General features: G+C 47.0%; 1 protein-coding gene across 3 annotated transcripts in view; it reads right to left on the minus strand.

Annotated features, from left to right (window-relative positions):
- Window positions 1-12473, minus strand: part of LOC122385252 (protein muscleblind-like) — a 52652-nt gene that overhangs the window by 10727 nt on the left and 29452 nt on the right. For all 3 annotated transcript variants that reach the window (XM_043373388.1, XM_043373390.1, XM_043373389.1), the window contains exon 2: window positions 7089-7247. In XM_043373388.1, coding sequence (XP_043229323.1) covers window positions 7089-7247 — 159 coding nt within the window. The remainder of the gene's footprint in view (window positions 1-7088; window positions 7248-12473) is intronic.

The raw sequence follows: 12473 nt of genomic DNA on the forward strand, positions 1-12473 counted from the left end.
TTTTGGTACTAGTATACAATAAGCCAAAATAAAATAGGTGTAGGTGCTAGGTAGGTGGGTTGTATGCTTCGGAGCTTGTCGGTTGGCAGGTTTAAGGTAGGGAAGTTGTAACTTGTAGGTACAGGTAGGAGAACGTAGATAGGCTGTAGGTAGGCTGGTAGGTAAATAGGTGATAAGGTAGAAAGTAAGATTAGGTTAGGTAATGATGTTTTTCTTTCATTCATATTTCTTAAATACTTTACGCAAGAGTAAAAGAGTAGAAGTCGGAATGAAGGAAAACAATTAAGCCTGAACCAAACTTACATACCTACTAACCTACAACCTACCTACAACATACCAACACAAAACAGAAAACCTACCAGCCTACAACCTCCCAGCTTACAACCTACATACCAACCTACAACATTTTTTCGGAGTCCTTGGACTGGTATACTTTTACCAGCTAATGAAAATTGAAATTCCTGCTCTTCTAGGGCTGAACAAATTAAAATCAAAATGAAAAGTGTGTCAATATTAACAAAAAACACCTATTCATTGACAACTTTGGCAAGTGTTTCAAAATCAGGCAACAAATCCACACAGCCTTGCTTTTGATGCCCACCGGACTAGCGTTGCTATATCCAACTTACAAGTACCTAAACCAGCAAAATTAGACAACCCAAGATTCCTTACTTCCAGTGTTATGTCCTGCCTTGCTTAAAACAGAAAAAATCATAACCACAATACAACTCAGCTCAGGGGTGTAGGATCGCAAAATAGGTTGGGGGGGCTGAACCCTGGACGCCGGTGGGGGCGGCGACGAAAGGTGCTGACCGGGGGGAGGGAGGAAAAAACCACCAGTGGAAAAGGTGTTGACCGCGGGGGGGGGGGGAGCGTGGACCGTGGTGGTGAAAAGCGGGTCTATGACTTGAGTGATTTGACTTAACCTCTCCTCCTGATCCAAGTTCAGGCTTATAAAATAAGGCGTAGGTATTGATATTCCGACTCAATGTTTTGCAACCACATTATGCAGTGTATGTTCCCGCTCTTTTTAAATGCAAAGTGATACCACTAAAACGGTATATGTATGCTCTTCTTATACTTAAGGCTGATGAGAGATTCAATTTCTTGATTAATTCAATATTTATATTCATGTCCCCTAGTTTGGCAAACTGTTTTAGGGGCTCCTTAGAGGGACCACACTTTCCTAAAATCTAGGTACCTACTCATTTTTCACCAATCATTCACTTCATTTCGGAAGGGTCAAGTTTTTGTTTAAAGATTGTATGGACTGTTTAATAGCTCCCTTTTGGCCGTTTCAGGGACCACCTCGACTACTTCTAGGGCCACGATAGCGGTATCGACAAAGTAGGCGATCGTGATCGGTAAAGCAGGACCGTCACAGAGCAATTTCTGTTGAAGTATTTCGCAAACCCCCGCATTCTGCATATCATTGGAATTTGGAAGCATAATCTTATTTTGAAAGTTGTATAGGTCGTGTAGCGACAAGAATGCTCCCAAAGTGCACGAAACAATTGCAGGCACGTACCTTTGATTTGGCCAAGGGGGGGGGGGGCGGAGGATCCCGGGGGGCCTCCTCTCTACAGAGGGCAAGGGAGGATCTAGGTGAACGTTTTGTGCGCGCGTGTGTGTGTGTGTGTGGGGGGGGGGGTTACAGGTCGGCCGACATGCCGGGTCTGATGGATGAATTCTGACGACCGGGGGAGGGGGAGCGAGTATGTCGAGATCAAAAGGCATTTTGTCTTCGTCGTTTCTGAGATTTAGCTTTATTGTTATAAGTCACTCGGCTCAGTAGTTTTAGTTTAATCCACCTATACAAGTGCGTTGCCACGGATTTCTTACTGGGGGCGGAGGGGGGGGGGCGTATCGACCGACTTAAAAACCCAGAAGTTGATATTGTTACCGCACACCGTTCCGTGCTTCTATCCTCAGGATACCGGAGGCCTTCTCCACGCCGCAACCCCCTTTCTGGCTGGACAGGCAACTTTATCTCATGCGGGCTGCTCCCTTGGAGCGGCACCGCTGCTCCCGAGGGAGCGCACCCCGTAGCCGGGTGCAGTGAGTACCTTGGGGCTGGGTGGCCTGTCCTCTGGACGGCTCAGCCCCGGTGACTCACTAGGGTGCCTGCCCAGACCAATGTCTCCCCCTATATCCTATCATCCTCTCGGCTCTGAAATGGTCCCATGGACCGAAAGGGCCTAACCCAACAAAACAAATATTGTTACCGCTTTTTTAGCCTAATGCATTAGTAGCATACAGTAGCGATCTCTCTGATTGACCTGTTTATGAATCGGCGGCGCGAAGCGCGGCGAAAATTTGCAAAAAAAAAACATTTGTCAAAACACAGCTCCAAAACACAAATTTTACGACCCTTTAGCATGCTAGTACAAGCCGGAGTTCCTTAACAGTACACATATGAATTTTGATTCAATTTGACACGTTAATGTTATTACAGTCACGATCTTTCTTATTGATTGGTGTGTGAATCGGAGGCGCGGAGCGCCGAGAAAATTTGCAAAAGCATTTGTCAAAACACAGCTCCAAATCACAAATTTTACAACTCTTTTAGCATGGTAGTACAAGCCGGAGTTCCTTCACACTCCACAGTACACACATATAAATTCCGATTCAATTTGACACGGTTGGTTGGTGTAATTACAGTCACAATCTCGTATTGACATGTACGTACAAAAAAAAATGCAAAAAAAATCAAAACACAGAGGGGCCTCCTCTCTACAGAGGACCACCTCTCTACTGTGGGCCTCCTCTTTTTACAGGGCCTCTCAACTACAGTGGCCTCCTCTCTACAGAGGACTTCCTCTCTACTGAGGGTCTATCCCTTTCAGAGGGCATCCTTTCTTCAGAGGGCCTCCTCTCTAGTCTTTACAGGGGACCTCCTCTCTACAGAGGACCTCATCTCTGCAAAGGGCCTCCGGCCTCCTCTCTACTGAGCGAGTCCTCTCTACAGACGGCATCCTCTCTTCAGAGTTCAGAGGGCCTCCTCTCTACAGCGGGCCTCCTCTCTTCAGAGGGTTTCTGCTTTCAGGCGGTCTCCTGACTCCTTTCTACAGAGGGCCTCCTCTCTACGCAGGGCCTTCTTCCTACAGATGGTCTCCTCTCTACAGAGGGCCTCCTCTCTACAGAGGGCCTCCTATCTACACAGGGCCTCCTCTCTACACAGGGCCTCCTTTCTACAGAGGGCCTCCTCTCTAAAGGGGCCTCCTCTCTATAGAGGGCCTCCTCTCTACTGAGGAGTCAGTCTCTACTGTCTGACCCTAGCGGTCAGACACAGACACTAGCGTTTATTCACAGGAGGCCCCAGGAAGTAAGAAAGGCGCTAGCTGTCAGGCTGGTCAGAGGCCCCAGTGGCGCGGGAACCGGGGGGGGGGGGGCTAGCGGGGGCTGAGCCCCCCCCAGCTTTTCGGCTGGGGGGGCTCGTAATGTATTTGAGCCCCCCCCCCCCCCCAGCTAGAGGAATCGAAATCGGAAATCTACCAACATAATTTCATAGATTCATACATAGGCGTGGGAACCGGGGGAGGGGGCAGTGGGGGAAGCTTGCCCCCACAACTCTGCGGCCGTGGGGGCGGTGCCCCACAACGTTTCATGAGGCCAGGAACCGTTGGGCAGCTTGTCCTCCCCAAATTAGGGGTTGTGGGTCACAAAGGAAGAAAGCATGTAAGTGAAAAATCCACCTATTTCACTGGCTCGGCAACTCATTTGGCAGATTAAAACCTTTACTCCAGGTTGCCAAAACGGTAGTTTCTTCACTAAGCTGAGACGGAATACCTCACTTTTTGAAAATATTTTCGTGTTTTTTTTTTGTTGTTGAAAAGGCCAAGGTCTGAAAAATAAGTGGCCTAAAACCGGTGAGAAAACTATGTAGATTTGGGGGTACTCTAGGTTGATTTCTATTATGGTTCAGCCCCCCCAGTCTGGAAGAAGTTCCCTCGCCACTGAGAGGCCCTGAATGTCCTGGCTTGATTTTTGGGATTCCCTTGAATTTTTTCGCCTCCGACGTGATTTTGGCCCCGTGGCCTTCGGCCCACGGGGGCCTCCTGAAAACCCCAGGGGGAGGGCGCCCCGTCCGCCCCCCCCCTTGGGTACGTCCCTGAACAACTGTCCTCGTCGTCCGTCCGTCCTACCGTCCGAGTTTCACCCACATGGCATATCACCCACCCCTAAACAAACGAAACGAAGCTGTCGAGTGTCGCGCCTTTGTTTTGTTGTGTTTTTTTTTTCTCTTTCTGCGCCGCTTTAGCGTGCGCTCTGTATCCGGAAAATATTATCGTTTGGATATTCTCGGCCGGAAAATTATTTGTGAGCACCTATCTTCAGCCTGTCTCTTTATCACGATACCGAACGTAATCCCCGATAATTATCGCTGATCCCGGATAATTTTCCCTGATTATCCGGATGCCGAACGCACGCATAGTAACATCCAAAGGTTTTGTGCTGCATCGTCAGCTGCCTACGATGGCGTCACATTCCGTGAAAAGGATTTGGCCTTCTTCTGAAGGCGGGACATAAGTGATATCTTAGAAAAAATATGGTAAAAAACAGTTAAAAGCTAGTGAACGTGCAAATTTCTTTCACCAAAATGTTTTAAGATAATGCCTGCTTATTTTTAGTCATTATGACATTATCATTATTTAAAGATTTGACATAATCATAAACATAATCAGCTGACGATTTTTACCGATTTCACCTCTATTTAACTAGTCTTGTTACAAAAACGGTGTGAGTAACCCGGTTTACATAGCATTTTTGACGAGGCTCTAGCTCGTTAATTTGGCGATAATTTCGATGCAGTGGTCTTCAAATATTTAGAGGGGATCATTTTGTAAATTGTTAAGCACCATTGGCATCTTTTGCAACATCACGGACGGAGATATAAGCTTGCAACAAACCCTATGTAAACCGGTCTAGTGTGACAACGTTCGGGAGGTGAGATAACAGATGCATTATTTTCGCGAAGGTTGTGTGTGCTCGTTTGTTTGCACGATCTGGAACTATTATGAATGAAATTAGTATTCGAGTGATATGCAGAATGCTTGATTCTTGTAAAATACCACAACCGAAATTGTTTGGTGACGCCTGCTGTACTAGTGTTCTAACATGCTGACCAATTGACCAATTCAGGCTTGTTAAATCCACAGTTGATTTTTATGTGTACCTTCCTGGTTTTGTTTTGCTAGTATGTTCTTTCTAATGACTCGAAAGTCCTTTTATATATTAAATTTACTACCTCCATTGTAATGCACATTTTCAAAGTACCCAGTTAGTTTTAAGGCCAAAATTGGGTAGGCGTAAAGCAGAGAGGCGCTATACCCAGACTCCAGAGATGCTTTCTAATCGGACCAAACCAAACCAAACCTAACCAAACCTGACCTAACCTCACCTACAACCTACAACCAAAAACCTGCAACCTACAACCTAAAACCTACCGCCTAAAACCTAAAACCTACAACCTACAGCGCCTCTCCTTGGTTGCAAAAAGAAGTGTGACGCCTGCTTTACTACCACCCAAAATTGTACCATTTAACCTTGCCAAGTTGAGCTTTCTTTGATTTGTCCATATTTTATAATGTTGGGGGGGCTGCCTGGCAAGTTGGGGGGGCTGACCAGCAAGTTGGGGGGGCTGAAGCCCCCCCAACTGTATAGGATCCTACGCCCCTGACTCAGCTTTCATCACGGCGCCAGTCCCTTTCTTGAAAGCATTCAAACTTGTTTGAAAATTGGACAAGCGCTGAGCGCTACTCGCGAGAGTCCACTCCTGTTTTGCTACGTGTTCATGATCACAGTATACCTCTCATAGACGTGCGCCGAAAAGGCCCGCTCAAAATCTTTGATGCGTTGGCTCCTGGGGACTACAAAATCCACAGTGAAGGCTCCCTGGCGGCTGGGGCGTCAGCTCAGCGTTGTCCCCTCGTGTCACCAGCGTCCGATTGGTTCGCTCAGGGTTATTCTCGCCGCGGATTGGCTAGTTAGTCTGTTCGCTAGCAGTGTGCGCAAACGCCGTCAACAAATGCGATGCAGTGTGTTCACCATTTTCGTGACTTTGTCACCAAATGTCTCTGGTGCCTGTCAGCTTCTGTCGCCTACAATGTAAGCGAGTAGGAAGTTTTTTTTACCTCTGGCAGGGCTGACGGCTGCTGTAATCTAGAGGACTAGTCTGGACTTGATATTTTGTAACTCATGTAATGACTTTTCAAAACTACAGCATATGCGGAGTACTCCCAAAGTATTGAAATGCCAGACTATTTATTGCTTAGTGCTTAGTTGTATAGCCGCATGGCCGATTGGTGTGACCTGCAATTTTAGCTCTTCTTGAAAGTTGAAATAATCTTCTTATATAGACATAACTTCCACTGGTATGATATTTCCGGTGGACGAGACTGTCGAATGTCCGTGAACGATTAACATTTAATTCACACCTACCATTTGTGAGTGCCTCCTTAGGGACTGTTGACGTTCATTTCAACAGTCGGCATTTATCTCATGATCTGATGACTGATTTAAATATTGTCCCCCATTTCAGGTTGTTCAAAATTGAATTATACACCGCTCGAAAATAAAGCCCAGATAAGCCATTTAAATACATCCGCTTGAATGCCAAGTAACAAAAGGAACATAAATGGCACGACAAGCCCGGTTTCGACGTAAGAAAAATGTCAAAAGCGAGCCAAACAATGTAATATAGATGCCACAGTCACGCAATGAATTCCAAGACATCCAGAAACCACCTAAGTGCTTTAAGGTGTCGTTTCTCGGCACATAATGAGGCAACGTTTGCCCAAGGGAAGCCAACGGCCGTCTGATTCCTCTGGAAACCGCATAAAGCAGGCACCGACCGGGTCACCGTCGCACCACACGATACCCGTACATTCAACTTTAATTCCATTACCCCCACACCCCGCCTGCGAGACTTCCATGGCCGACACACGCGCTGTAAACCACCCGCCAGCCCATTCCGATCGCGCTATAGCTGCTACGTGACGCCGGCCGGCAGGCGGCGGGGCGTGGCGAGTTTCCGCCACCCGCCGCCAGCGGCGCCACCGTCGCAGGACGACGGGACCTATACGTACCGGTGCTGTAGCATGGAGGGCCAGGCCGCCCGCGGCCAGCTGCTGCATGAGCGCGTTCTTGAACGCCAGGTTGTTCTTGCCATTGATAAGCAGCTGCTCTTTGAGGTGCTGTGGCGGGTGGAAGTACTTGCAAGGCGGCTTCTCCCGGTTACATCGGCCCTGAGGAGCACAGACAAGGCCGAGGTCAGCTATGGGAGCACTCAGGAGCCATTCGGCAGCTTACTGGGGTGATCGTCAGTGCGGAGCCCAGAAAACTGCCCGCGATGAGCTCACCAGCAGACCCTCGTCTCTCAGTTTTGAGCATCGTCCCTGTCAGCCTGTCTGGACCGAGTGACATTACGTCACAAGCAGTTGGCCGAGTGGCAGACCATGTTCCTCGCACACGTATCGAGTGATCCCAGCGCCGAAACGTCACCGCGCTTTCCTCCTTTGGGCGGCTGGAAGCGTGAGGGGGCGGCTTATCGATGTAAAAATATTCAGCAGCTAGTTTCCTGCGAGAGTTCGCGGAAATCGCCCTATCTGCCAACCCAGGCGGCTGGCCAGTGCACTGAGAACGTATAAGGAGTGCGGCAGGGATAAAGTATACTTCAATGGTATTAACCCTCGCCCATGTAGGGGGGTTGGTGCAACCCCCCCCCCCCCCTGAGGTTTTTCTTAGCTACACGCCGAACCGTTTCAGATAGCCTGCTCAAATTTTCAGTACCCTCTGGGGCATCCTTTGCGCAACTTTTGGTGTTTTTTGTCAAGGTCATGTCAGGTCACGGAGTTATGACGTCATAAAGGGAACAACCTCCGGCCAGATTTACGCTAAATTGGAGATTGCTTCACATTGGTATAAATGCCGACTGACCTGACACACTGATGGATTGTTTTAGAATCACAACTGGCTGATTTGACATTGGCACAATGTCCGTTGACATTTTGAAGGTTACTAAAGGTCAAGGTAAGGTCAGTGACCTCGGTTGACCTGTAATGACTTCTTGCACTTGTATGCCTTTTCGGGGAATTTTGATGCCCTGAATTCGAATTTGCTATCCATTTCAGGCATCGTCGGTTGTTTATTGTAGTTCATTTTGGGTCAGGGTTAGGTCAGTGACGTCACACGCCTGACGTGACCCAATGCACAAATGACCTTGCAGACTTCCGATGCTCCCAACGCATCATTTTTAGAGTTATGAGTTATGACATCGAAATACACACCAAACGGTAGAGAATTGATCAAGGATCCCGATAGTGAAGGTTTCAAGTCGATATCTCTTAGCGTTTTGCCGCAATCGGCGCGGAAATATGAAAAAGTTAGATTTTTTCCGAAAATTTTTCCTTTGACCGGTCATAAGTAGGTCAAATGTTGACCTAGGACCAAAAAATATACCACCAATCGCGAGATCTCGTTGAGTGCAATCCGTTGGTCTTTTCCGCTAGGCTCTACGACGCTCCGTTTTCAAACGCCAGGGGGGGGTCGCACCAACCCCCCCCCTGCATGGGCGAAGGTGGCAAAACACCGTTTACGGGCGAGGCAGGGGGTTGTTTTCATCCACCCCTCAGGTTTTTCGGGAATATCTCCGAAACCGCTGAAGCTACGATGCTGAAATTTTCTGACTTTTCCTAAAACTAAATTGGGCACATTCCTCGAAAATTTTCAAGTTCATAACTTGACCAGGGGCGGCTCCAGAGCACTGGGAATTGGGGGGTCCTATTCGTGAAGCGAGTCATTTGGGCGAAGATCACGATGCTGATGTATTATAACTGTATGCACCAGTTTTACGAACAGTGAATGAAAGGTATCATGTGATAACATAAACAAAGTTATTGTGCATCCTCTTTTGACACGTTTTTGCTATAATAGGCGGATCCAGGCGTCCAAAAAGGGGGGTTATGTTTTACCTCCCAACATAGGTGCCCTGACACCGCCTATGCATGACCAATACAATTGTAGTCGTTCTCTCATAAGAAAATTGTAACATAAGAAGACCATTACCACCCTTTTTAGAAACAGTACCAACAAAAACCTTATTTACTATACTTTTTGTGTACCCCCAATCTCAATGATCTGTATCCGCCTATGATTTTTGAAAATGCATATTTTTAGGATCCATATGAATTCCTGGTTCATTCTCTATCGATCGGCAAAAGTTGCGTTAAGATTGGTTCAGAAACCTGGCCGTGATAAACAGTCTAAAATGTATCTGCAATTTGCCCGTTTTTACCCCCCTCTACCCCCCTATTGACATTTTTTAATTTTTATTTTTTAGAAATGTAGATCACGTTGAGCGAAATCGAATGCCGTTTGAATTTTGAAAATCAGCCCTTTAGATCTCGAGATATCAGGGGGGGGGGTCGTAAACAGCCCCCCCCCTGCCACTATAATAGGGGTAGCCAGGAGCCTGCCACTAATAGGGTTAATTTGGACTTCTGTGCATACCCGTGCGGATGGATTCGCTCCACTCTCGTTTACTGCTTTTCCAAGTCGGTACTGTTGCACTGGTACAAATAGGATGTTGATGTATACTAAGACTGTGAACTGTGAAGTGCCCTAAGATAGGTGGCTGAAATGAGGCCTCCGCTGCTCTTCCGACAGGGAAGCGGTTGTACAGACCCGACAGACGGTCAAGGAGGTATAGAAAGGGTGGATGAAGAAGAGTAACCGAGAAGAAAGAATACGCCGATTAGGAGAAATGAAACATTTGCTGCGTAAGGGAACGATAAACGACCTGTATTGTGTAATAATGTGTATACTTTGCTAATTGGTGTCCATTTTAAACATAATTAGCGATGCCATTGTTCGTCACAAACCATTAAGATAAAAAGACATGCCATACAGGCTACTGCTTCCACTTCCCAACTGAAGAAGTGTCAAAGGATAAAAGACACTCATTGCATGGCCATGGTCCCTCATTTTGGCATGCTTTTATTCCGCCATGGATATTGTGTGATCCCATCAAGGGGATGTAGGGAGCTGCACGGCATAAATGCTGTTGCTAATGTCCGCAACAGATGTTGACTGAGTAAATGCTAGAAACAAAACAGAACAAATATAGCTGCCAAGTCCCGGTAAGACTGGCGAATGAGAAAAGAAGGAATAATGCGAGGACAATGCTTTGGGTCGTTAACAGAAACAGAGAATATGAGATGCAAAATATGGAAGAAATGTTGATAAAATAAAATTATAGCAGGAAACTCTTATTGGCATATCGGTTTCAAAATAAGCGAAAAACGTTTATTCGTAATCAATGAGGAGTGAGTAGCGCAAAAAAAGAGGGGAGCTGCTGAGCGTCACTGCACTAAGACGCATTACACTGCAGGATCTTGAACTTGGTCAAAAGTGATGGAGCTACTTGCATGATCCCAAACTAATCCAGTTCGAAGGACTATCATGACATTTTACAAGACACCGCACGAGTCGTCAGAAGGCATGAAACCACCAAATGAGTACGAAGTCAACAACACGCGACCATCCGCATGGTGGAAATTTTCATGCACGCAAATTATGTTGGCTGCATTATGATACAGGCCACTACAATGGCCATGGGAATCCTGCGGCTGTTCTAGCACCTCAAACCGTCCCGCTGTATGTGCTAGAGCGCAGTTTGGGGCATGATCCATCCTCTTTCCTACGGCGGCCGCCGCCGCTGCTGTGCCGACCAAGGCCAACAAGGTTTGCAGAACGACCGCCGCGCAGGAAACCTTCGCAGGGGCCCGGCCCGCGGCGGTGCAGCCCCCCTCCCCTCCAAACTGGTGGTGCAGAGGGGAGGTGGGGTACACACTACACAAGATAGAGAGTGCGGGGCTTTGTATATCAACATCGTCCCTATCGCAAGAGTCGCGTTTGGAAGATATATGGGGCACGTGAGCACGGGCAAAGGCGTTTGTTCATAACTTCACTCTATAGGAACTTCACACCATATTATATAAAGGTAAACGTAATCAATGTAAGCCGGGGTGCAGAGTTAGACGTAAGTACTAAGTAAGGTTCTAAAACAGACAACAACAAAAAGCCACACAGAAACGACGAGCCTTGCCCTTGACTATTGCCAATGCTATTTCTATGCAACCACCACCACTGTCCACTATCCGTATTCCGTTGATCATAAAGCTCTCACAAGTCACAACCAGTCTGCTAGTGTCTCGAGACTCAAACTTATCTCATCAAAAATATCGATACAAATATAACGTGCCGTTTCACGGGCGAAATAAACTCGTTCGCTGTTTCAAGCTATGCGGTACAGTATATCTTCAGGCGCCACCACTAGTGCCATCTAGGGGGAGGAACATCAAACAGCCGCAGCTAAAGCGATTCGGTACGATCCATCCAGTGATTTGTAATATGTTACCTACATATAACATAATGTTCTCGTATTAGACGTCCATGTTCATTTCGATTTTTGCTATATCGCCCGAAAGTCCCAGTCCCAGTATTACCACCACGTTTACGTGATTACGAAAGACGTAGGTAGGTACTAGGTAGGTATAGTCAGACATGCGATACCTTGAGCAATATAAGGCGCGCTCCTGTTTATAGTCCATATCTCCCAGTAGCAGTGGCATAAATGACATGCAAATTTAATTGAAATATTTATCACGTACTCATTTTAAATATAAAAGTAATATGTGAAACTATGCAGAGGTCGCCAACCTTTCATCCGCAAAACAAAACTGGGACAGCATTCTTCAGCCACGAAATATCGTCACTGGTTCTCACCGTAGAAAACACAAATTCCGCATACATATAACTATTTAGTGGTTTAGCGCACAGTGGAATGAGACGACCGATGTCGCTAAACTGGACCAACCAGTTTCTTTTCTTCGAGCACGTGAATCGCCCGTCGGTGTGCTGCATGACTGAGACACTTAGCACGCCTGCCCGAACCGACAATCGGTATCTATCTTTACGTTCCGTAAAGAGCTATAAGCGCAGTGACAACTTAAGAATTACATGCACCGCTAGCGGAACAAACAATTCCCTTAGCATAGCGCTTGTGACTCCTCACATACCTACTTATATGCATAGCGCACGCAATGTACACTACAGTGGTGTCACGCTATAATTACTAACCGAAAAGTGAAAACTAAATCGGCAGACGAACCACTTACTGAAACTGGGATGGTATTAATATCTTAAATGTGGTCTGTGGCATTTGTTTAATACCAAATGTCATGGTGACCATCTGTTTCTCTGTTTAATCAATGTATATCGCGCATTGATTTCGCTCGGCGACAGACAGCTGAGTCGGGCAGCTCTCGGAAAGCAGTCGTATTTTTGCCGTGCCGGTTGTCCTCCTGCCCGGTGCAGCCGTTTGGTATAGCTGCATTCCGCGGGCACTGTTTGAGTTCCCGAGAGGTACCGGTGGTAAAATAAACACTGGCCAGAAGGAAGCGTCGCCGTGC

The sequence above is a fragment of the Amphibalanus amphitrite genome, unplaced genomic scaffold, assembly GCF_019059575.1.
Source record: "Amphibalanus amphitrite isolate SeventyFive unplaced genomic scaffold, NRLGWU_Aamphi_draft 000212F_arrow, whole genome shotgun sequence".
NCBI classification, from domain to species: Eukaryota; Metazoa; Arthropoda; class Thecostraca; order Balanomorpha; family Balanidae; genus Amphibalanus; species Amphibalanus amphitrite.